General features: G+C 43.9%; 1 protein-coding gene and 1 long non-coding RNA gene across 2 annotated transcripts in view; one reads left to right on the top strand and one right to left on the bottom strand.

Moving 5' to 3' along the window:
- The window catches only part of LOC114654940 (diacylglycerol kinase theta), a 360676-nt gene that overhangs the window by 109222 nt on the left and 225277 nt on the right, over positions 1-26177 (top strand). Inside the window, 1 exon segment of the mRNA XM_028805813.2 lies at positions 18692-18771. Coding sequence (XP_028661646.2) covers positions 18692-18771 — 80 coding nt within the window.
- LOC127528827 (uncharacterized) overlaps positions 18411-26177 on the bottom strand; it is a 102521-nt gene continuing 94754 nt past the window's right edge. The window contains exon 2 of the long non-coding RNA XR_007935434.1: positions 18411-18536. This is a non-coding gene — a long non-coding RNA (uncharacterized LOC127528827). The remainder of the gene's footprint in view (positions 18537-26177) is intronic.

Genomic DNA, 26177 nt, shown 5'->3' with positions numbered 1-26177 from the left:
TTAATCTGACCCACTGGGGCAATTTATGAATATGCCCATGGGTTTGCACTGTCATGCACTGCCATCCTGTCCACAGTTGGTTTCTTCCATCTTTTCTCACATCCTACATCAGGTCCAGTAAGCAGATGGATGCATGTGAGTTTGATTGGTCTCCTTACTCTGACTTACTGCGTCTGATTCAGCTTCCACACTGTGATGGACCAGGGTCTCTTCCAGCATAGACCGTTAGCCTGTGCTCAGTGATTCCCAGAAAACCTCAAAACTGGATTGAACAGGCTAAGGTTTGCCATTAAACTGACTCAGTGTGACTAATTGTGAAGGCACTGAGTGATGGACCAGAGTCCTGTCCAGGGTTGGTTCCTGATTTGTATGCAGTGTCCTCTGAGACTTGAAAAAATGGACTGCATAGGTCTGGTGAATGGATGGATGAATATTGTCTTGATTGGTGGCCTTAATCTGATCTTATGTGAGTATTTGTGAATGTGCCCATGAGTTTGCAATGTCATGGATTGACATCCCATCCAGGGTCGGTTCCTGCCTTGTGCTGATTGCTTCACAGGGACCCTAAAAGTAGATGGAGCAGGTTTAGTAACTAAGTGGATGGACATTAGTTCGATTTTTGCCATTAAATGATAAGTGCATTGAGTGATAGATCTGGGTTGATTTCTGCCTTGCACTGAGTATTCTGAGACCTTAAAAAATTTGACTGAGCGGGTTCACTAAGCAAATGCATGTTGGCTAGATTGGTAATGTAATTGAAGTGCTGTGCCGAAAGGTGGGTTTGGAGTGGGAGAAAGAGCTCACAGTGCAAAATGTGTGACCTGGGATGGGTCGTGATGAGACTCCAGGACAGAACACTTGGTATAGTCGTCAGGATTTGCACAGAGGAATGGTTGAAGTATGGTGGTGGTGCTGTAATAAAACAGGTGGCATTATTCTGACCTGGTGTACACTTGACAGTGTGAAATGGCATCCCACTCAGGATTGGTTGCTGCCTTGAACATAGTGTTAATGGGATTGCCTCTGGCTTCTTGAAACCCGGAAAAGTTAAAATTCAGATGAACTGATAGATAGATAGATAGATAGATAGATAGATAGATAGATAGATAGATAGATAGATAGATAGATAGATAGATATATACTTTATTAATTCCAATGGGAAATTCACAATTTGGTGATGGATGACTCGAATACTGCTCCTTTACCATAATGTTTATACCATCATATTTATACCATCCATTGTTTTTGATACTTGGAAGGCACTATATTCAAAAGATAAACTCTGACAATATGAATCTGTTGAATGAAGAAGCATAACATAACGTAGAGTCTTCAGCTACCTAAAACATTCAAGTGAGGTGTGTACTGTATGTTGTTCACTAGTGACTATTAAGTTGGTCATCCTTGGCAGGTTCTGCCCAGCCTGATTTCTGTTTCCAGGGACGTGGATGGACATGCTGTGGGAAGTTCTCGCCTACACTTGTTTCTCCTGCAGTGCATGAGATGAGCAGCACATCACGATTCCTCATTGCCCATGTATCCATGCGTGACACAACTAGCTTTGAAAGATAGGCTGGCAGTGTCAGGTCAGGACTCCACATCCTCACTTCTTCTCCCCTAGCACCGTCCCATCCCGGCACGTTTTGTTCACTCCATTACTTATCCGGTTATCGAGTTCTGCCCAGATCAACTGAGGTTTGCTGCTTTATCCACAGAGGCCTATAAGAATTCCTCCCACACAGCACAGCAAGCTTGCTGGCATTAAACTGAGCCATTGTGAAAGATGTTGAGTGCACGAAGTGATGAACCTGGGTCCCATCCAGGATTGTTTGTTGCCTTGTACCCAGTGTTCTGAGACCTTAAGAAAGTGGTCTGAACAGGTTCACTAAATATTTGGATGTTGGCTAGATTGGTGATGTAGTGGAAGTGTTGAGCAGAAAGGTGGGTTTGGAATGGGAGGAAGAGCTCACAGTGCAAAATGCGTGACCTGGAATGGGTTATGGTATGATTCCAGAACAAGATACTTGGCGTAGTCGTCAGGATTTGTACTGAGGAAGGGTAGAGTCTAGTAGTGGTATTGTGGTAAAACAGAGTATTTGTGAGTGTGTGAATGAGTTTGCAATGACACAGGCTGGCTTCCTGTTCACCAGATGCCTAAAACTGGTCTGCACTTGCTCAGTAAGTACATGGATGGTCTGATATTTTTTTTGTATATTATACTAACCCGGTGTGAGTGATTGTCACTGAGTACTGTGAACTGACATCCCACCCAGAATTGGTTCCTATCTTGTACATACTGTTACTGGTATTGCTTCTGGCTTCTTGAAGCATGTCAACTGATGGATGAATCAAATACGGCACCTTCACCATTATGTTACGTTTATACCATTCATTGTTCATGACGCTTGGAAGGTACAATATTCACAAGATAAACTGAGACAATATATATCTGTGGAATAAAGAAGAGTCTTCAGCTTCCTAAAAAAATCCCAGTGAGGTGTATATGTTGGTTTCACTGAGGACTCTTAAGTTGGTCGTCCTCAGCCTGATTTCTGTCTCTAGGGGTGTGGATTGACATATTGTGGGAAGTTCTCACCAACCTTATCCCTCCTGCAATGAATGAGATGAGTCGCACATCATGATACCTCATTACCTGTGCGTCCATGCGTCACGCAACTGGCTATGAAGAACAGGCTGGCTGTGTCAGGTCAGGACTCCACGTCCTCACTTCTTCTCCCCCAGCTCAGTCCCATCCCGGCACGTTTTGTTCAGTTCTGTTCTTTCAACTTATCAGGTTATCGAGCTCTGCCCAGATCAGCTGGAGCTCGCTGCTTTATCCGCACAGGCCTGTAAGAATTCTTTCCAAGCAGCACAGCAAGCTGGCTCATGTCGCTTCTCTCTCTTGCCGCCTAAAGCAATAAATAAAAGGTGCCAATTTTCAACATTGCATGAAGCCGCTGTTTTAAACGTCAAGCTGTTCAAATGGCAGACAAGCAGGCAAGGCCTTGTTTTTTTTTTTTTTTTTGGTTTTTAGAAGTGCAGTTTGGAGGACAAAAGACGAGTTCTCCTCCAGACGGGGGGCTCTTGCCCACATCCTGTAGCATTTGTTTTCCGCAGTTCCGTGGGTTGTCTGTGCCATGTTGGCTCACTGACTCGTCACTGCAGCCTTTGTGTACAGGCGACTGACTTCACCAGGGGCACTGCAGACCGCATTGCAAGGGATTTGGTTTTGCCGGACAGTGAAAGCTCAACCTTCTCTTTAAAGCTTGTGGCCCTGATTGGCAGAACATTATAACCTTATATAGTGCCTTTCATTGTGAACACTCTTATTAGACATGCAGTTTTCCGCATCACTACTTGAGTTAGTATTTCTTCCTTCATAGTGAGAACTATCACAAGGTGATTCATGAAGCCTTTACGTTGTCCAGCTTTGTTAGGTGTGTTTATAGCCAGCTACATCCCACTGGTAATGATCCAGCAGTGTTTACTGTATATAGCGTCTTGTACAGTAAGTTGCTTTATTCGTCAAGTTATTATATCTTCTTTCATAGTGTGAAGCTTGTTTAGAATGCATTGAGTTCCTATACTGTAGCTCCTTTCATTGGAGGCTCCTCAGTTAGCAGTTGATCGATCATTGTCCATTTTCAGGGCTCACTGATTTTATTTTATTTTTGTTGGTTTTATTGTATGTAGAGCTTTTAATATTTAATACCTTCTTTATCTCAGAGCACTTCATTTATTTTCCCATTCAGGCTTTGTGATCTTAGGATGTTTTATAGCTGAGTAATTATTTTACATAGCACCTTGCATAACTGCATTATTAAAGAGCTAAATTTAAAAACTTAAAATTTAACTTAATTCATTTTATATAGCACATTTTTGGTGTTTGGGTGCTTTATTGTTCAGTCCACATTTTATACTTTTACTGTCATTGACCACTTCAATTTTTGCTTTGAACCCTGCACCCTTGCCCACCATAACCTGTCGTCTATGGTGGATGAGCGAAAGCTTTAGATTTGTTGGAAATTTCGATCTCCGGTTCTCGATGGATCTTGACGTTTTAGGGTCCCCTGATACCGGAAACATCGATATCTCGATGATGGGTGTCTGTCTGTCTGTGTGTCACAGTTTCTTAAGGACGGTGTAGTACTAAAACGGCTGGCCGGAAAAACATCAAACTCGAGACTTAAGCATGTTATGAGATGACGATGGGGTGATTCGTTTTTGAGGCAAATCGTGGAAGAGAAAGAGGTGCTCTAGAGCAGCGGTTCCCAAACTGTGGTACCGAGCCTTTTCAGGTGGTATGCATCGCGGTCCCTGAAATTTAATTTATCTGTGCAAAACCCTTTATGACAAGCCTGTTGTGAGTAAAAACCAATGAAACTGTTAAAATACAATAATACGTGGATTCCCAAATTTAGTGTGGTGTGAAATTTCGTCATCTGATTAAAAAAAACCTATTATTCGAATCAGTATTTAGTTCATTTAACGCTACCATAATTCCGTTTCACGGAAGTCAACTTCTACTTCTTCACTGTTTGAGCTTTTGGTCACTAGATGAAAGCACAACGCCTACACTATTTAGTCTTCGGTAACTCTGCCTCACAGAAACCGCTCTTGTTGTTATACGTGCACTGCCGCTGTATCGCATCATAGTCACTAGATCTAAGCACAAAGCCGATACCATTTAGTCTTCAGTAACTGCGTCACATACAGGTCGAAGGCAGGATTTAGTTTTGGGGCGGAATTTATCAATTTATGTACATGCACAAATTTTTTCATTAATTTTATGCATAATTTCTTCCAATTCTTTAACTTTTATTCAGATTTCGGAGCGGTTGTAGTCAGTGTCGTGAATTTGCTGTATATTACCTAATTAAGAATTAATCATTCATTGCAGTACTTGCTTTTTAATTTTTTTGTTAAAAACTCGGGTGGTACGCAACGCAACTCACTTAACCTCAGGTGGTACTTGACGTCCAAAAGTTTGGGAACCCCTGCTGTAGAGGAACCCTCAAATACCGTAATTCTGTGATTAATTATGAATTTGTCAATTGCTATCGTAATGACCTATTTAATGATCAGAAAGATCAGCATCAGAGCAGTAAATAATTACTGAGATGTTAAGAGAATAGTTTGGGTAACTTGGTTCCTCGGGCACAAAGCCTGCTGACGCTCACGTCTGAATTTCTTTTCTTTATACATATAACTTTTTTTGTTGATGTTTGTGTACTTTATTGTTAAACTCCTCTTTTTATATTTTTACCATCTCAGACCAGTTAATGAATTTATTTTACACAACACCTTTTTGATGTTACTATATTTTGTTGTTCATTTAGCACATTTTATGCTTTTGCTGTCTCAGACCTGTTTAATTAATTAATTTTATATTGCACGTTTTTGATGTTAGGGAGCTTTATTGTGCTGTCCATTTTTATACATCATATGTTATACTTTTACTGTCTCAGACCACTTACTGGATTCATTTTATATAGCAGTTTTTTAATGTTAGGATGTTTTTTAGTCCTATTGCTGTATAGCATATTTTATACTTGTACTGTCTTGAACCACTTAATTAGTTTTATATGACACTTTTTTTAATCTTAGAGTACTTTCATTGTTCAGTCCTCTTTTTATATAGCACATTTTATATTTTTACTGTCCTGGTCCACTTAATTAGTTAATTTTATATAGCACCTGTTTGATGCTAGGATGCATTTATTGTTGAGTCCTCTATTTGTATTTAGACTAGCCGTCCCCCGTGGCTCTGCCCACGTTGTAGTGAAACAGGACAACCTTTAAAAATCAATTAACAAACCGGTATCACTAGCTAAGCGGAGGCAAGTTACACTTGAAAAATGCAGAGGTTAGGCCGACTCGAACGGAGGCTGGCACCTGAGTGAGGAGGACGCTGCCTGGCTCCCCACTTCTGACGTCACGCTTCCTCCTCCCCTCGGCCTGCAGCCCCTGTCTCAGATTAACATGAATTTGTCGATCCTGCAAGCGAACTATGATACTTGGAGCAATGAGAGAAGTCGCAAAATCAACCGGAATGTTCAAGCAAATTCTAGAAAAACCCGATCGAAATCCGTTAAATAGTTCTCTCGTTCGCTAACTAAGAGGAGGTAAGGAACGCCCTGAGGTTGGCACATGAGTGAGGAGGGGATTGGCCCGCTGCATCACTCTCGGATTCATGCAAATAAATCGGTACCGCAGGCGAACTATGATACTTGGTGCAAAAAGAAAAAAAAAAAAACCCCAATCTAAGTCCTTTATGTAGTTCTCTCATGAAAAGCAGACAGACAGACGTTGGATTTTATATATAGAGAGATTTTATACTTCTGCTGTCTCAGACCTCTTAATGAATTCACTGGGGTGGGGGACCTATCTGTAATGCTGGAAAAGGAAAACATCTCAATCAGAAAATGCTCCTGCTTTAGCAGAACTCTGCCCGCTTGTCTTCTCCCTGATATAAGCTGCTATTCCCATCAGTCCCATAAAAATCTGTTTAATGAACTGATCGACTAGCTGCCTCCTACCCTGTTTGATAGGCTGAGCATCTGGCGATGGATCTTGAGGACAGAAAGCTGGCGGCCCAACCCAGAGTCCTGACCTCATCACACTGGGTGACCGATGCGTCTTGGTGATAAACTTGTCCTGATTTTTTGGAGTTGAACTAGAAATCCATGACCTCTGATAACTGACAAGTCTTTATATGCAATGAGCTGTCCTCCTCGTGGGCTCGTATGTAGGCTTTGATATCAAAACAAGTAGAGGATGTGCTTTCACGATGATGTGTGTCAGCAGCTTTGGGATGTTACTGTCACTGTGAAATTTACCAGAGTGCCTACGTGAGTGACTGTGAAATGAGGGTCCGCTGACCCCCTGCAGAGCAGTTAAATAACATCGTGTTACAAGTCTTCAACTTAGCTTCCTACTCACTCAAAGAAGAGGTTACAGTGGAATTTATAAACTTAAGTTATACTGCGTAATCTTCTTTTTTGTGTGCGTATGCAGATATTTTATATGTATGTGTTTATATATACACACACATAAATATATATACAGTATATATATATACACAGTATATATAATATGCATGATGTGGTAATCTTAAAGTGATAGTGACCTTCCAAGGGCATGTTGTTTAATTAGTGTTAGGACCAGGAGAAGTCTGTGACAGGGTAGGGCCTGAGTGTCATCACGGGTCCTCAGGTGGGTCAAGGTCTTCTTGGCTAATTGTGGAAGTGGAGAACAGTTAGACTGACTGCAGTGTAATTCTCACATTCTGTGTACTCTTATATACATAAAATGTATGTGTCTGTCTATCTATCTATCTATCCTGCCTACTATGCTAAAATTAAAATCTGTCTGTCCGTCCGTCCTTTGCTGGTGCTGCTGCCTGATGGACCTTCTGTCCTGGGATTGAATTACTCCCCACCCACTAGATTTCCATTTATAGACTGCATGTTCTCCCTGTGTCTCCTCCAGTTTTCTTCCCACATTCTTATAGAGGGTCTAATTATATTGTCAATTATTGTGTGAGTGTTCGTGAGAGTGTGTCCTGTATTGAACTGGTGCTCTGCCCAAGTTTGTTTCCTGCCTTGTGCTCAGTGCTACTGGGATAGGCTCTGGTCCCTGGTGGGCCTGGTTTGGATTAGGTAGATGTTGTTATTTTGTATTAATTAAATTTGACTTTTCTCTGATTCTCAATAAATGGCCCATGGGTGAAGTGCAGGCTTGGACTGCCAGATGAGGCATTGCGTTGGTAGTCACAGAACGTGGTTTATTGGCCATCTGTAACCAGCATGTAGTTGAGCCTGAATACGGTTATAACCTGTAATCCCAGCTGGCTGATGGCAGTATCCCAACTGATTATCCTTTTCTGACCCGCACTCATTTTCAATCTCCTATGGTGAGGGTAGAAGTAGTAAACATTTTCGTCACCCTGACTTCCTGAGATGAGCTTGAACGTCTGATACAGTGTATCAGAAGGCAGGGTGTCCTGTCATATTCACGATAGGAAAAGTATTTACTGTTGGGCCGAAAAGATTCCAGCTCGGTGTGGTTTGACTTCTTCGTGTTTGCTATGTGAGCCAAACGAAGCTGAATGTATGAGTTGCTTTACAAAGGGAACTGCTCAAGCACCTTGAATCACAGCTTAAATGCCAAGTATGAGACATGGCTGCCCCTCTGTGCCCTCCCACATTTTTATATTTGCCATTGCCAGAGTTAGAAAAGCAGGAGGACATGATAAGGCTGACATCTTATCACTCAAGGACAGCAGATAAGGCTTGGCAGGGAGCTGACTGGCCAAACACACAAGGGCAGTGTTTGTGCCAGGGAGGACACCTGAACAATTCCTGCATCGGTGTAACCCAAGGCTGACAGGGAGGTGCAGCAGTTTGTAACCAGCGTGGAGTGTAGTGTCAATGACGGCAACTGGATGGCACATACAGGACTAAAACGGGATGTGTGGTGCCCAGAATTTATTTCAGAGGCCCATAGCTGTGAAAACCCCCTTCAATCAACAAAACAGTGGTGGGAATTTACAGTCATATGAAACAGTTTGTGAACCCCTCTTAATTCTTTGGAATTTTGTTTATCATTGGCTGAGCTTTCAAAGTAGCAACTTCTTCTTAATATATGACATGCCTTATGGAAACAGTAGTATTTCAACAGTGACATTAAGTTTATTGAATTAACAGAAAATATGCAATATGCATCATAACAAAATTAGACAGGTGCATACATTTGGGCACCCCAACAGAGATATGACATCAATACTCAGTTGAGCCTCCTTTTGCAAATCTAACAGCCTCTAGACGCTGTCCTCCTATAGCCTTTGAGGAGTGTCTGGATTCTGGATGGAGGTATTTTTGACTATTCTTCCATACAAAATCTCTCCAGTTCAGTTACATTTGATGGACAGCCTGCTTCAAATCATCCCATAGATTTTCGATGATATTCAAGTCAGGGGACTGTGGTGGCCATTCCAGAACATTGTACTTCTCCCTCTGCATGAATGCCTTTGTAGATTTCGAACTGTGTTTTGGGTCATTGTCTTGTTGGAATATCCAACCTCTGCGTAACTTCAACTTTGTCACCGATGCTTGAACATAATCCTGAAGAATTTGTTGATATTGGGTTGAATTCATCTGACCCTCAACTTTAACAAGGGCCCCAGTCCCTGAACTAGCCACACAGCCCCACAGCATGATGGAACCTCCACCAAATTTGACAGTAGGTAGCAGGTGTTTTTCTTGGAATGCGGTGTTCTTCTTCCGCCATACAAAGCGCTTTTTGTTATGACCAATAACTCAATTTTTGTCTCATCAGTCCAAAGCACTTTGTTTCAAAATAAACTCTGCAGAGCATTTGCATACAACAAGCGACTCTGTTTGTGGCGTGAGTGCAGAAAGGGCTTCGTTCTCATCACCCTGCCATCCAGATGTTCTTTGTGCAAATTGCACTGCATTGTAGAACGATATACAGATACACCATCTGCAGTAAGATGTTCTTGCAGGTCTTTGGAGGTGATCTGTGGGTTGTCTGTAACCATTCTTACAATCCTGCTCATATGCCGCTCCTGTATTTTTCTTGGCCTGCCAGACCTGCTGGTTTAACGGCAACTGTGCCTGTGGCCTTCCATTTCCTGATTCCATTCCTTACAGTTGAAACTGACAGTTTAAACCTCTGAGATAGCTTTTTGTAGCCTTCCCCTAAAATATGAAACTCGACAATCTTTGTTTTCAGATCTTTGGAGAGTTGCTTTGAGGATCCCATGCCGTCACTCTTCAGAGGAGAGTCAAAGGGAAGCACAACTTGTAATTGACCACCTTAATTACCTTTATATCTCATGATTGGACACACCTGTCTATGAGGTTCAAGGCTTAACCAGCTAATCCAACCAATCTGGTGTTGCAAGTAATCAGCATTGAGCAGTGACAGGCATTCAAATCAGCAAAATTACAAGGGGACCCACATTTGTGCACAGCCAGGTTTTCACATTTGATTTAATTTCATACAACTAAATACTGCTTCACTAAAAATCTTTGTTCGGAAAACACTGCAGTACTCAGATGTTCCTAGGAAATGAAAGACATGCCACTGTTATCTTTTTTGTTGAAAGTAGAGTACATTATTATGCAGGCTTTTTTATATGACCGTAACTGGGAGAGCACCATCCATCTTTCGTTTGATTGTAAAGCAGCTTTGTTATTTGATCTACTTATTGTCTTACATATCAAGCATTACCTGAGTGCTTTTATCAATATCAATATCATAACAAAATCCACTTAATGTGGTACAGGGACACAGGGTGAGCAATAATCTCTCACTTCTTAATCCTTAAAGAATTAAGTACACTTGTCCAAGAGAAGTAATTATATATATATATATTATATATTAAAATATATATCTATTATATTCTGGTATATATACCAGAGACCTTTGGTCCTCCCAAGATCAGTGTTCCCACCGTAGTAGTTGGTGAGTACCAGTAGGTTGTCATGCCGCATGCACTTGACACTTAGCAGATGCCGGAGCTGCCATTCTTTTTCTTCCTGTCACATAATTCCCTTCAACAATTTGCTTCATGCTCAGCAGATGTTGCTGGTCTTCTTTTTGTCTCAACCATGTCAACTTCCCGATCAGTCTTCCTGTGTAGTTTACCATAAGAAAGACACAAACCCTGATAACTTCTTGGGGCAGTTGCTTGCAGCCAGATTTTGAGAGTACCAGCAGAATGCTTTGGCTGTCCTTGTCGATCTGCAGTTTTCCTCATGCTCAGTGCACATTTGATGTCAGGGTTGTCCTTTATCTTCTTTCTATCATGTAAGCAGCTTTCTCAATTAGATGTTGCCGGTCTTAGTTTTTTCTTCTGCTCTGTGACCTTCACCCATCGGTTTGCCATACGAAAGACGTGAAACCCCATTAACTTTGTGGGGGTCGCTGTCAGCAGAATTTTGTACATCCTCCGCCTCGATCACGTCATAAGCTTTTCATTAAGATCAAGGTAGGGTAGCCCCATTGGTTTCTGAGTATTCAAGTGAATTTTATATGCTACCTCAGATGGCTGAAAATGTGGGTAAAACGGATGGCTGCTATAGTGGCAATGCTGTGCAGAGAAGGTGGACATTAAGACAAAGAGAGATGAGTTGACATCACTGGAGAAACACGCCGCACACAGTGGTCAGAGTCTGATGGATGGTGCTCACTATTTAGTTCACACCAGACAATGCGGGTTCACAGCTCACCTCCAGCCATTTACCACGAATCTTGCCAGTCTTCGAACTGAGATGCTTTTTTGGTGCGAGTCCACAGCCACTGAAATGATGATAAAGGTGGGATTTGCACTGCGGATGGGTGGTGTGTAGTGGCGACGCTGCACATAGCAGGTGGAGGCTGACACAGAGCGAGATTAGCTGACGTCAGCGGAGAAGCGCATCACTCATAGCGGTCAGAGACGGTCTCTGCCTGGCTGATGGACGGAGCTCTCCGTTGAGCTCACACTACAGAGCGCTCACCTCTAGGCCAGAGAACGCGGGTTCACAGCTCACCACCGGCAGTTACCCGCAGTGCTGCAGTAAGTGAATGAAACAGTAGGCCAAGGGGTGTGTTTGGGGGAGGGGTGAGTGAGTCATGCCCACATCCCCACAGGTTAAAATGATACTATTTACGCACTCAATACTGTATTCACATCAAAACTTTTATGAATTACTAGCCATCCCCCGCGGCTTTGCCCTCGAAGTAGTGAAACAGGACAGTGAGGAGGGTCCTGCCCAGCTCTCTACGCCTGACATCACTCTTTCCCCCTCACCTTGGCTCGCAATCTCTGTCTCGGATTAGCGTGAATATATCGCTCCTGCAAGTGAACTATGATTCTTAGCGCAATGAGTCGCAAAATCAACCGGAATGTTCAAGCAAATTATATAAAAAAAAAAAAGTCTAAATCCGTTAAGTATGTAGCGGCTGACCCCTTACCCAGCCGGCAGCCACACTACCAGGACCTGTGGCCTGGATGAATTACTGAGAAAACCTATCGATACCAAGCCATACCTCTAACAAATAATAATTTTCCCTCTTCCCCAATCGACGGTTAAAAGACTAGTAAATGAAAGCAAATACAGTAATCCCTCACTTATCGCGGGAGATAGGTTCCAAGGCCGACCGCGATAACTGAATTTCCGCGAAGTAGGGACACTATATTTATTTAATTATTTAACGTGTATTTGGACGTTTTTAAACCCTCCCTGTATTGTTTACAACCCACCATTTACTCTATTAAAAACAGGGACAACTGCTAAGCAATATGAAATCGGTAGATAAGTTTACACTTACTGTATAGCGAAGTACACGTAGCAGCTTGTAGGCGGTCATGACGTCGTCGACCTTGTTGCAAAGATTCCTAAAGCAGATTCCATCCAGACTACTGCCTTATCACGTCCACTTGCAACTTGTTTTGCACCCTGGTTAAAGGACACTGCGGCCGTAGATCTTATATGCTTTTCCTCCTTTTTAAATAAAAAGAATCGATGTCCTGCAGCGGTGTAGCTGTTCCCTTCCTTCAGCATATCCAAAACTTTTACCTTTTCTGCAATCATTTGCATCTTCTGTTGGTGCTTGGACACGGCCCCTGAAGCATTAGCACGTTAATGATGAATGAGTGAGATGAGACTTCCTGGTTAATGCAACACTCCGTCACTGAGCCAATCAGCAGCACACAGGAACTTAACTGCGTGCTCTGATTGGGTAGCTTCTCAGCCATCCGCCAATAGCATCTCTTGTATGAAATCAACTGGGCAAACCAACTGAGGAAGCAAGTAAAAAGACCCATTGTCCGCAGAAACCCGCGAAGCAGCGAAAAATCCGCGTTATGTATTTAGATATGCTTACATATAAAATCCGCAAAGTCGTGAATCCGCGAAAAGTGAACCGCGAAGTAGCGAGGGATTACTGTATGTAAAATAAGTGTGGGAATATATTAAATACAATACAATGACAGATACAAGAATAATAATCCGTGACGTAAAATATATCTACATATATATTGTGGAACTTGACCCAGACACAGACAGGCAGATACGTTTGATTTACCCCACACACCTTTATTTTGGTGCTCCATAATACAAAATATCACTCACAGACCCCCAATACCCCACAGTCCAGGCCTTCTCTCTCTCTCTCTTCTTAAGACCGCCTCCTTCTCTCCTCCAGAGACCTCGTCCACTCTTCCACCCGACTCAAGTCCATCTCTGAAGGGAGACGGCCCCTTTAAATAAGTGTGTGTTCCCGGCAATCTCCCACCGACACGCCCCAGTGTGGAGGAAGTGCCGGCTGTCTCCCCGGAAGCACTCCGGGTGTTCTTGTTCCTCTTCCCCCCCCCCCCAGCACTTCCTGGTGTGGCGGAAGTGCTGAGGTTCAGGGTCCTCCAGGTATTGACCACGGGTCCCTACAGGGTTGAGCTTCCCAGCTCTGTACCTGCGGTCGCCCTGTCGAGGTCTGGAGGAGGCACAAGCCCTCCTCCAATCTTCTCGGGCGTCCCGGCTGGGTACCACAATATATATATATATATAAGGATATTTACATATATATCCTTCCACCAATGCAGTGAAGTGAAAACAACACATATACAATAACAAAACCTCCCTTGCCCCTGCAAACGTATAACAAACACAAATAATAGCAATGTATGAGTACTGAATGACAAAATGGTAAATCACTGTTCAGAATACGGATGACTGATCAGAATGGATGTGTTTCAATCTCCCAAATAAAACAGAACGACCTCACTGTGCTTCCTCGGCGAATGGTGGATTATAATGTCCAACCCTGGGGTTTCTGGCGATGATGGTGTTGTCATGATTTCGGCGGAATGAGAATCAAAATGGAACCAGGCGCGATGTAAATAATAGCAGAATAATGTTGATCGGTTGTCGGTACTTGAAATCTCCGTCTCTCTCCCTCTCCCCTCTTCTTTCCCTCCTGATGGTTTAAATAATGATGAGCTGGATGTAACCGTTAAAATCCCGGTCCTGACATTTCCAGGGGGTCGCTGCCTCCCTGCAACACCCTTCCCCGTTTCTTATTATGGGGACGACATTTAAACAGACACACATTAGTTTAAATGGGGTGCTGAGACGAGACGCGACTAGGTGCAACACAATAAACAACAATACCTATGTGGCCCCGCTACAAGTAGTTCTCTCGTTCGCTAACTGAGCAGAGTTTGTTACGCCCCGAGGCAGACGCGTGAGTGAGGAGGGCCCCGCAGCCCGATGAGTCTCTCTCGGATTTGCGCTAATAAATCAATATCGCAAGCGAACTGTGATACTTAACGTGATGAGAAAGTCGCCAAAATCAAAGGAATGTTCAAGCAAATTATAGAAAATAATGTGTTAAGTAGTTCTATCATGAAAAGCAGACTGACAGACAAACGGGTCTAAAAAAAACCGTAAGAAATTTTGCGCTTGAACCACAAAATTTTTAAAACCCTTTCTTAGCGAGCACCTATGGGCCAAGGGTAACCTACATGTCAAATTTCAAGTCCCAAGTCCTCATGGTTGGGGAGATTTCGTGATGAGTGAGTCAGTGGCATTTGGCTTTTATATACAGTACAAGTAATTGGAGACGTGATTCCGTTGCCTTTGCTGACACCGACTGCTGGCAGAGTGGAGCACAGCAAGTTCAGCCCTGCGCCCTGCGTCCATATCCGGTTTACACCGTGTAGTTTGGACGTCTGGGGATTCCGTACTGTAATACTGTAATGTGATTCACATATGCGCTGAATCCTCTCGTTTTTGTTTTCTCTGTGGCGGGCTCATTGCAGTGCGGCAGTGCGCGTGCGCCTCGATGCGCCCAGCGCCCTGCATCCATATCCGGTTTACAACCTTCGGTTAGTAATATGGATATTTAGATTAGAAAACTAGTGTATTACACTTAACTTAGGTTTGCCTTGGATTATATGGAACAGGGTGCGGGTAATTGGGTCCCTGTTGTATATAGCTGTTCTTACACCAATGGTAGAGAGCAGACAGAAAGGAAGAAGGTCAAGAAATTAAGAACAAAGTTGTTAACAAATATGGAAATCAGGAAAACAAGGAGATCTGTCATCAAGTCAAAAGGGGAGATCAGATTCAAAGTCGTAAGGTACAGAATGTTAGGTCGGCTGGAGTTTGCCAGAAGGCACATGAGAGGCTGCAAAGTCAGCTGGGAGAAGGTTCTCTGTTCGGATGACAACAACGACACCATTTATTTCTTTAGCATGTTTTCATACAAATGATGTAGCTTAAAGTGCTTTACAAGATGAAGAAAGAAAGAATATAAAAATAAAATAATAATAAAAGTAAGGTCCGATGGCCAGGGAAGATGGAAAAAACAAAAAATCTGCAGGGAGACCACTAAGCCCCCTCTTGGCATTCTACCTAACATAAATGACCTCAATCAGTCCTCATTGTATTCAGGGTTCATGTAGAAGAACTTGATGATGGTGGTCATGTGGAAGAACTTGATGATGGTGGTCATGTGGAAGAACTTGATGATGGTGGTCATGTAGAAGAACTTGATGATGGTGGTCATGTAGAAGAACTTGATGATGGTGGTCATGTGGAAGAACTTGATGATGGTGGTCATGTGGACTTCTGGCCTTCAATCCATCAATGTTGGGACTGCATGGTGCCCTGATCAAGTGGTGGTGGCACAGATTGCCACCACAGAAAAATGGAAAAAGGTGAGAGTAGACTCTCTGCAGCAGATAAGGTGCACCCTGTGACAAAAGGCGCTATATAGACACCAGACAGACACAGGAGACACACTAATAAAACCAAATAAATGTTTTATTTTCTTCGTCTGTGGGCTACAGACACAACACAGTCCCACAAGCACAATCACCACAAAACACCAACACAAAATAAATCCTTCTCTCTTCACCACCACTCCTCCCGACAAGCGTTGTCCTCCTCCTCCTGACTCTCGCTCCCAGATGGTGGCTGCTGGCTTTCTTTATAGCCCACCCAGAAGTGCTTCAGGTGATTGATGGCCTAGATCTGGCTGCTGTTCAGCTTCCCCTGGCGTTGGCTGAGCTCTGAAGTCCCATGTCTGTGGCCCCGATGCAACCCAGGGGGGCTGCCACCTAGCGTTCCCGGAGAAGTAGTATGCCTCCCATCGCTGTTCCCCCGGACCAAGTGTCGAAGGGGTGTCCCGGCCGGGCATGGGCCCTGGCTGTCCGCCACAACCCCCACATGCTAACTATATGAAACCTGTAGAGCAGGGGTCCCCAACTCCGGTCCTGGAGGGTCTCAGTGGCTGCAGCTTTTCATTCTAACCCTGTTCTTAATTAGTGACCTGTTTTTGCTGCTAATTAACTTCTTTTGAATTCATTTTAATTGACCTGCTCTTGAAGACTCAGACCCCTTAATTGTTTCTTTTTCCTTAGTTAGCTGCCAATCAATAGTGAGATATGAAATGAGCCAAAATGTGACCAGAAAACTGTGTCGATTATACAATATCTGATAATAAGGAAAGATGAAGGTCTCAGGATTGTTGATCTTCTCAGGTCCACAAAACATTTTCACAGAGCTCTTAGAAAAGAGAAAATCAACAATTTCAGAAATGCCTGCTATTACGCAATGAGAGCAGCAACAGGCCATGGAATTAAAGAACGAGTTTAATTAATGACAAGAATCGGCGTCTAATTAAGCAACTGGTTGGAGTGAAATTGATTGGAGTTTGAGGCCCTGATTTAGTTGGTCTTCTGTTGGCTCACTCACTTCTCATTTCATTTCTGTTTGGGTGCCATTTAAGGAAAGAAATTAAGCAATTGAGAGGAACAATGAAGAAATGCAGGGGAACAAATCTTAAAAAACAAGTCAATTAAAATGAATTCAAAAGAAGTTAATTAGCAGCAAAAACAGGTTACTAATTAAGAAAAGGGTTAGAATGAAAACCTGCAGCCACTGCGGCCCTCCAGGACTGGAGTTTGAAAACCCTGGGTTAGGTGGTCAACAAAAGGGAAGGTTAGGAGAAAAGGCTCCCGTGGAAAGATCAGTCTGGAAAATGGGGAAGTTTTGTTTGACGACCTGTGGGAGAGATAAGAGTGTTAAGATGGAATGGGAGGATTAATGGGATGTGGGTTTCATTATTGGAGTTCCTCTCAGAACGGACATTACGAGGTCAACTCCTGGATTGATTGTGGGCCCTGTCCACAATAGGAGAAGGGCACCCACTTCCAGTGAAGAAACTCCTCAACCTGAGTGCTTCATTGCACAAGTCACCCTCAGTACTGAAAAGGCAACGTAGTGTGAGGAACTGTGGAAGAGGCAGAGAGTTTTTAGTATGGCAGGGATGGAAGGAGCTATAGAGAAGGTAACTGTCTGGGGTTTTAAGGTCTGGTAGGCCGATGGAAAGATTGGTGTGGTGGAAACGCCAATAGTAAACCTGAAAGGTGGATGGAAGATAATAAAATCATTAATGAATTCCTATAGCTGGCTTCTGGAGCAAGAGGCTCCCCCAACACAACTGTCAATATATCTTTTGTATGGGTCCACTACAAAGCCTTGGTAGGAAGAAAAGAAATGCTCTTCCACCGAGCTGATGAAGGTATTGACATAGTGAGCTCCCATACTTGTATCCATTGCAAATCCACCTATTTGGTGGAAAAAAATGTTATCAAAAGTCTGATGAAGGGGTTCATGGTAGGATCCTAGACTAGATGTCTAAGGACGATGAGAACTTCATCGCGAGGAATGACTGTGTACAAAAAGATGATGTCCATAGTAAAGATTGAAGCCTAAAGCTATCAAACAACCCAAGAGCATAGTTAGGATCTATTAAGTTTGAAGGGAGATGTTCAACCAGTGGTCTCGCAAGATAGTTGCTGAAACCTGAAATATGTGTAGTGGGACAGATATTTTTTATTGTGTAGGCCATGTTTGTAAAAATAATTGCCAGTATCATGCCAAACACTATACACTTGAAGGTGTTTGTTGCACCATGAAATCTTCCTTTACCTTAAGTTCTAAAGCATGAAAAGACTGTGAATGTTCTGTTGTCACTATGCCAGTTGTCAGGAAGCATTTCATTCATCAGGCCCCTAAATGATGATTAAAGGGGGCTTTATTTTAAAACGTGAATATTGTGAATAAGTGTGCATTTCTGAGGGATTGTGGCCTGTAATGCCCCACAGACTGCCTTTTTTTTCCTGTTTCTTTGTGGTGGCGGCCTGCGCCACCACCATCTACTCAAAGCATCATGATGTTCCAACATTGATGGATTAAAAGCCAGAAATCTGCATGACCATCATCATCAAGTCCTTCCGTGAGAACCCTAAATACAAAGAGCACTGTTTCATTTATGTGAGGTAGAATGCCCAGAGGGGGCTGGGTGGTCTCGTGGCCTGGAACCCCTACAGATTTTATTTTTTGTTTTTTCTGTCCTCCCTGGCCATCGGACCTTACTCTTATTCTATGTTAATTAATGTTGTCTTATTTTAATTTCTTACTTTGTCTTTTATTTTTCTATTCTTCATTATGTAAACACTTTGAGCTACATTTTTTGTATGAAAATGTGTTATATAAATAAATGTTGTTGTTGTTGTGCTCGGAAACCTTCATTTGAAAGAAGTGAATTTGATAATGGAAAACAAAAGCCAATAAACTTCCTCCCTAATGGAGTCTTTCTTTCCTCCTTGCAGTGTGTAACTTCATGTCCCACGAGAAGTGCCTCAAGCATGTGAAGGTCGTCTGCTCCAGCTTGGTTCCAACATTAGTACGGGTGAGTGAGGAGCTCTGAATTCTATATTTATATGGTGCCATTCATATATGATAACTTGCTGATGTTGCCCTTTTTTTTTAAATTGTGCGTGCTATTTTGATTTTTTTTTCTACGTACCCATGTGACACCCGGCTGCGGCAGATAGAGGGTCATTTCCGGAGGGTGGGACTGGACCACGTGTCTGCCTGGGGGGTTGCCAACTGGGATCCTGAGCTGTTTCATTGTGTGGTGGGTGTGGCAAGGCACTACCAGTGGATGCTCCCCAACTTGACCTGACCTGACATCCCCTGATAAAAGTTTGGGGTCACCCAGAAATGGTCATGTTTTTGACAGAAATTAATACCTTTTATTATCAAGATACCGTTAAATTCATTTAAAACTATAGCGAAGGCACTGCTAGTGTTGCTAATGGATGTTACAACTTGAAATTGCTGATTTTTAATTTGTTATTCACAAATATCTGCAAAGCCCCATTTTCAGCAGCCATTCCTTCAGAATCCTAATGGTAAACTCTTTTAACTTATCTCTATTTAGTCACTAGGGGGCTCCGCCCCTGCTTGCTTCACTTGCCCACCTCCAGGTTTGGTTTACTGGTGTAAGAAAAGGCGCTATATTGTGCCCGACCCGAAACAGATTGACACGGGAGGCACGTGTAAAATAAATAAACTGTTTTTATTTTTCTTCAGCTGGAGGGCACATCTGGCTCCTGGAGGGTGCATGGGAGTTCGCCCAACCAGTCTACATGTGTTTTGTGGACTTGGAAAAGGCGTTCGACCATGTCCCTCAGGGAATCCTGTGGGGGGTGCTCCGAGAGTATGGGGTACCGGCCCCCCTGATAAGGGCTGTTCGGTCCCTGCACGATCGGTGCCAGAGCCTGGTCTGCATTGCCGGCAGTAAGTCGAACCCATTTCCAGTGAGAGTTGGACTCTGCCAGGGCTGCCCTTTGTCACCGATTCTGTTCATAACTTTTATGGACAGAATTTCTAGGCGCAGCCAGGGCGTTGAGGGGGTCCGGCTTGGTGGACTCAGGATTGGGTCAGTGCTTTTTGCAGATGATGTTGTCCTGTTTGCTTCATCAGGCCGTGATCTTCAGCTCTCTCTGGATCGGTTCGCAGCTGAGTGTGAAGCGGCTGGGATGGGAATCAGCACCTCCAAATCAGAGACCATGGTCCTCAGCCGGAAAAGGGTGGAGTGCCCTCTCAGGGTTGGGAGCGAGATCCTGCCTCAAGTGGAGGAGTTCAAGTATCTCGGGGTCTTGTTCACGAGTGAGGGAAGAATGGAGCGTGAGATCGACAGGCGGATCGATGCGGCGTCCGCAGTGATGAGGGCTCTGCATCGGTCTGTCATGGTGAAAAAGGAGCTGAGCCGTAAGGCAAAGCTCTCAATTTACCAGTCGATCTATGTTCCTACCCTCACCTATGGTCATGAGCTATGGGTAGTGACCGAAAGAACGAGATCGCGAATACAAGCGGCTGAAATGAGTTTCCTCTGCAGGGTGTCTGGGCTCTCCCTTAAAGATAGGGTGAGAAGCTTAGTCATCCGGGAGGGGCTCAGAGTAGAGCTGCTGCTCCTCCGCATCGAGAGGAGTCAGATGAGGTGGCTCAGGCATCTGATCAGGATGCCTCCTGGACGCCTCCCTGGTGAGGTGTTCCGGGAGGAGGCCCCGGGGAAGACCCAGGACACGCTGGATGGACTATGTCTCTCGGCTGGCCTGGGAACGCCTTGGGATTCCCCCGGAAGAGCTAGAAGAAGTGGCCGGGGAGAGCTCAGGCTGCTGCCCCCGCGACCCAACCTCGGATGAGCGGAAGAGGATGGATGGATGGATGGATGGAGGGCACGTGTTCCACGTAATCCCTCCAGCCACAACACCATCCCAAACAGTAGCATGCCAGTAAAGCAAAAAGCACTTCTCTCTCTTCCACCTTCACTCCTCCTCAGCAAGCTTTGTCCACCTCCACCCAACTCTGGCCATCGAATGGAGGGAGGCGGCCCCTTTTAAGCTCACCGAGATGTGCTCCAGGTGCCTCCTGATTAGCTTCTGCCAGCACTCCCCAGTGTGGCAGAAGTACCAGCTGCGCACCCGGAAGCACTCCGGGTGTTCCTGGTCTTTTTCCCCCCAGCACTTCCGGGTGTGGCAGAAGTGCTGAGGGCCAGGGCTCCACAGGCATTGGGGCGCCCCCTGGCAGTGACCACGGGCCCCTATAGGGTTGAGCTTCTAAGCTCTGTTCCCGTGGTCCCCATAGGAGGGCGGCTGCCCTCTTGTGGTCCGGAGAAGGCATAGTCCCTCTTCCCGACCGGCTGGGTACCACCCCCAGCCACTTGCCACACCGGATTTACAATTTAAAGAGATTGTTATTTTCATGGGAATTGTTACATATGCATTATTTTCACTTTTACTTTAAAACTTCTGTAAAAACAATATTTGTCCTTTATTTCCGGCCCCGGGCGTGGTTACATCTCTTTCTCGCGGGATGTATAACGCTGCTCACGTTGTGAGGGGGGGTGCTGAATGCACGCAATGGAAATGCGGTCAGACCAGCTGCTGCTGCTGGCGAGCTGCGTGTTCTGTTTGTCGCACTGTGCGTCGATCATTTAAAAGCCTGTACTGCAACTGTCCTTTTGCCAGTTTGTGTCTCTACCGCTCGCACGCTAAGGAGATACGGTCAGATCATCTGCTGGCTTGCAACTTCTCCCAAACATCCAAGAACAGTCTGGTGACCAACAATGCCTTTCCCAGCATGATGGAGCACCGGGCCATAAGGCAAAAGTGAGAACTAAGTGGCTCAGGGAACAAAACATTGACATTTTGGATCCGTGGCCAGAAAACTCCCCAGACCTTAATCCCATTTAGAACTTGTGGTCAATCCTCAAGAGGCAGGTGGATAAACAAAAACCCAGCAGTTCTGACAAACTCCAAGCATTGATTATGCAAGAATGGGCTGCCATCAGTCAGGATTTGGTCCAGAAGTTGATGGACAGCCTGCCAGGGTGAATTGCAGAGGTCTTCAAAAAGAAAGAAGGGCCAACACTGCAGATATTGACTCTGTGAATAAACGTAATGTAATTGTCAATAAAAGCCTTTGAAACTTATGAAATGCTTGTAATTCTACTTCAGTGTACAGTGGAACCTCGGGTCACAAATGTCTTGGACCACGTACAAATCGGGTTATGACCTAAAAGTTCACCAAACTTTTGCATCTGTTCACAACCACACACTCAGGTGCCGAACAAGCCAGTTTCCCTTCAATTTCCGCACGTGTTCAGTCTCTCCCCGTGCAGCGAGCGCAAGTGTGCGAGTGAGAGAGAGAGAGAGCGCGTGAGAGAGAGTGCGAGTGTACGAGTGAGAGAGAGAGAGAGAGAAAGAGAGCGTGAGTGTGCGAGTGAGAGAGAGAGAAAGAGAGTGCGAGTGAGAGAGAGAGAGAGAGAGAGAGAGAAAGAGAGCATGAGTGTGCAAGTGAGAGAGAGAGAAAGAGAGTGCGAGTGAGAGAGAGAGAGAGAGAGAGAGAGAAAGAGAGCATGAGTGTGCAAGTGAGAGAGAGAGAAAGAGAGTGCGAGTGAGAGAGAGAGAGAGAGAGAGAGAGAGAGAGCGCGAGTGAGAGAGAGAGAGAGCCCAAGCAGGGGTGTTTTGGCTGACACTCAGTGGGGGAGAAGGAAGCGGTCGCTCCAGCCGAGCGATCAAGGAGCTGGAGTGACCAGAAGAAGTAAGTAAATATTTAGTTTACTATTACGCTGTGCAGTCTATGGTATAATTAACTGTTTTTGTGCTTAAAAATCTTTAAAAAAATATATATATATTTACATACAGCTCGTATGGTCCGGAACGGATTAATTGTATTTACATACAATTCTGTGGAGGAAGTTACTTCAGGTCACGACCAAATCGGATTGTGACCAGAGTTTTGGAACGAATTACGGTCGTGACCCGAGGTTCCACTGTACCATAGAAACATCTGATCAAAAGATCTAAAAAACAATGAAGCAGCAAACTTTGTGAAAACCAATTAGAACAATCTAGATGAGAACAGGCCATTCAGCCCAACAAAGCTCGCCAGTCCATTACTTGACACAATACTTTTTTTTTTTTTGTTTTTTATGTTCTTTATTTCGCTTTCTACAATTTCTTGTATTAGGAATTTGTTAGTTTTCACATAGTTTTCAGTGCATGGGGTCAGCCATTGTACAGTGCCCCTGGAGCAATTACAGGTTAAGGGTCTTGCTCAAGGGCCCAGCAGAGTAGGATCTCTTTTTGGCAGTGACGGGGATTTGAACCGGCAACCTTCGGGATACCAGCACAGATCCTTAGCCTCAGAACCACCACTCCGTGACTTGTGTCATTCTCAAAACTTTTAGCCACAGCTGTACCACATGGAATAACCTTAATTATGCAAAAAAAAAATCTCTATATATAATCTTCATTTGGATCTTGATCTTTGTTTGTCCGCGAATGAGTTAGAAGAAGAAGCACTAGATGGCAGTAGAGAGACAGCTAAAACATAGGCATTGCATTAAGAATCTCCTCCAGGCTTATACTACTGAAGACTGTAGTACTCCAGTCACACCTCAAAACACAGACATTCAAACTAAACAAATTGTTGTGCTTTACATTAACTAATCTTTATATATAATCTTCATTTGGATCTTGATCTTTGTTTGTCCGCAAATTCCACATTCCAGTTTAGTACGTTGTTGTTACTCACGGATGTCAACAATGTGCCGGAATAACGAAAGGGGTGGTGGACAGTGTTACGCTGGTTAAGCTCCTGAGGCCTGGTTAGAGAATGAGATTGCCGAAGATAAAAGGTACGTGCCTACGTAACATATGAATGAAAGAAAGACAGTGGGTAAAATGAATGACAATGTAACAGCACGTTCCGGAAATTATTATTGTTACGTTGTAGCCGGTGAGTGCTGCGCGTCTCACAGTTGTACCGTGGCTTGCTCACATGTCAGTGAAGTGATCCCTATTTATGCTTTAAAGAGCCTGGATACCTATGTGTCCCCCTTTTATAACCATTGCTCCGTGTATATTGCCTTACTCTTTGGATTGCCACAAAGCAACCTGTGAGATTGGAGAAAGGTTGAGAAGAGATCGTGAGAGGAAACGACAGCGTTGTGAAAACAAGACGGACTGTGAACGGAGAGAAGCAGAAATGCTCCTACACCACCACATAATTACTATTCAGACGGTGATTCCGAGTAGGCTGTTCCTATCGAATCAATGTCCAAGGGTTTTGTTTTGTAATTTTGTTTCCCTTATTAAAAATCATAATGCTGTGCAACGAAGGGCCCAGTTCACGACTGGCAGCCGCGTTTAAACAGGGAGCCCTTCACAGACAACTTTAACACGCGCAACGTAGTTGGGCGCACATGGCTAGTCTATAATAATAAAATGTACTAATAGACTGGCATTTTTCTTGGACATTTTTGAACTCAGAAATGAACTTTAGGAATGCCAGAATCTTGCCACCCCAGTGAACTTTATAACAAGTTTCAGTGGTGCTAATGCAGTTACAAAGGTTTCTCTAATAACAAACTGGCATTAACACCTGGCTAGGTGGGGATAAGCTAAGAGAGTTGGTCACTTTTGTGACACTTTTGGCCAAATGTGATATTTTTGAACCCAGAACTGAACTTTAGAAATGCCAGGACTTTGTAACACAAGTTCATAGAATAACAGCTCTCATTGGTGCGTATGCAGTTAGAAAGGTTTCTCTAATAACCAGTTAGCATTAGCATATGACTAATTAAGTATAAGCTAAGAGAGTTGACCATTAGCACTCTGAAGGAATGGCTGCTGAAAGTGGGGCTTAGTATCCATATATGAATAACAAATTTAAAAATCAGTTATTTCTTTCAGTAATAGCCATTGGCTACACTAGTAATGCCTTAGTGACAGTTTTAAATCTTGACAATAAAGGGTATCACTTTGTATCAAAAACATGAAAATTTCAGGGTGACCCCAAACGTTTGTCTGGTAGTATACATAGAACACCTTCATATTCCTATTCCCAAATTTTCTTTTCTCTACTTGAAGATTTCTCAACTTGAGGATTGCGATATGAAGCACATTTTTCAAGGCAAAAAAAAAAAGCAAAGTGACGACAAACTTCGCTGTGTTAGCATAAGCAACGCTGCTCTGAAGTAAGCTGTCTGGGCGTGCCGTTCTCTTGGTATGACAACGTCATTGACACGTTATCCTGAAGATAACCTTTGCTCGGCAGCCACTGTAAGCAGATGGAGGTAGAGGGAACGTCCTGATCAGTGAGTCAGCACAGAGCTTTATGGAACAGGCGTGGCGCGGTTCCAGTCCTCCTTAACTCCCTCTGGATGCCTGAGCAGCAGAGCGTGTGAGCGCAACGAGCTGGGATTGTACTTTGTGAGACTGTAATTATCAGACACACCTTCAAAGAGTTTTAAACAGTGAAAGCACCCCATAATCTTGCGTAATCTACTTATGATTTTGCCTTAAAGCCCCTTCAAATTATCCTGGAATTATAACACGCCTGTCATCAAGAGCCAAGACCTTATACAGTGTATGTTACACAAAAACAAAAAAGAAAATCTCTTCTTGATCCCCTGCTAATCCAGTTCAGGGTCTCTGAAGCTGGAGCCTATCCTGTCAGCCCCAGGTTCAAGGCAGGAACCAACTCTGGAGGGATGACCGTTTATTGGAGGACACACTCATGCACAGCCATTTTGCAGTACCTTCTGCTAGATGGAAGTGGGACACAGAGACCATGAGAGAGGTGGGAGCGGTCCTTCACAATGCTGATAGCTTTGCAGGTACAGTCACGGCTGAAATTATTGCCACCCCTGGAATTTTCCTTGAAAATGCACCATTTCTCCCAGACAATTGTTGCAATTATAAATGTTTTGGTATACACACGTTTATTTCCTTTATGTGCATTGGAACAACACAAAAAAACAGAGAAAAAAAGCCAAATCTGACATCATTTCACACAAAACTCAAAAACCGGGCTGGACAAAATTATTGGCACCCTCAACTTAATATTTGGTTGCACGCCCTTTGGAAAAAATAACTGAAATCAAGCGCTTCCTATAACCATCAACAAGCTTGTTACACCTCTCAACTGGAATTTCCGACCACTCTTCTTTTGCAAACTGCTCAAGGTTTCTCAGATTTGAAGGGCGCCTTCTCCCAACAGCAATTTTGAGATCTCTCCATAAGTGTTCAATCGGATTTAGATCCGGACTCATTGCTGGCCACTTCAGAACTCTCCAGCTCTTTGTCTTCAACCATTTCTGAGTGCTTTTAGAGGTATGTTTGGGGTCATTGTCCTGCTGGAACACCCATGACCTCTGACGCAGACCCAGCTTTCTGACACTGGGCCTTACATTGCGCCCCAATATCTTTTGGTAGTCTTCAGATTTCATGATGCCTTGCA

Source organism: Erpetoichthys calabaricus, chromosome 7 (assembly GCF_900747795.2).
Source record: "Erpetoichthys calabaricus chromosome 7, fErpCal1.3, whole genome shotgun sequence".
NCBI classification, from domain to species: Eukaryota; Metazoa; Chordata; class Cladistia; order Polypteriformes; family Polypteridae; genus Erpetoichthys; species Erpetoichthys calabaricus.
The sequence above is the reverse complement of the archived record's forward strand: the minus strand, read 5'-3'. Positions and strand labels throughout refer to the sequence as shown.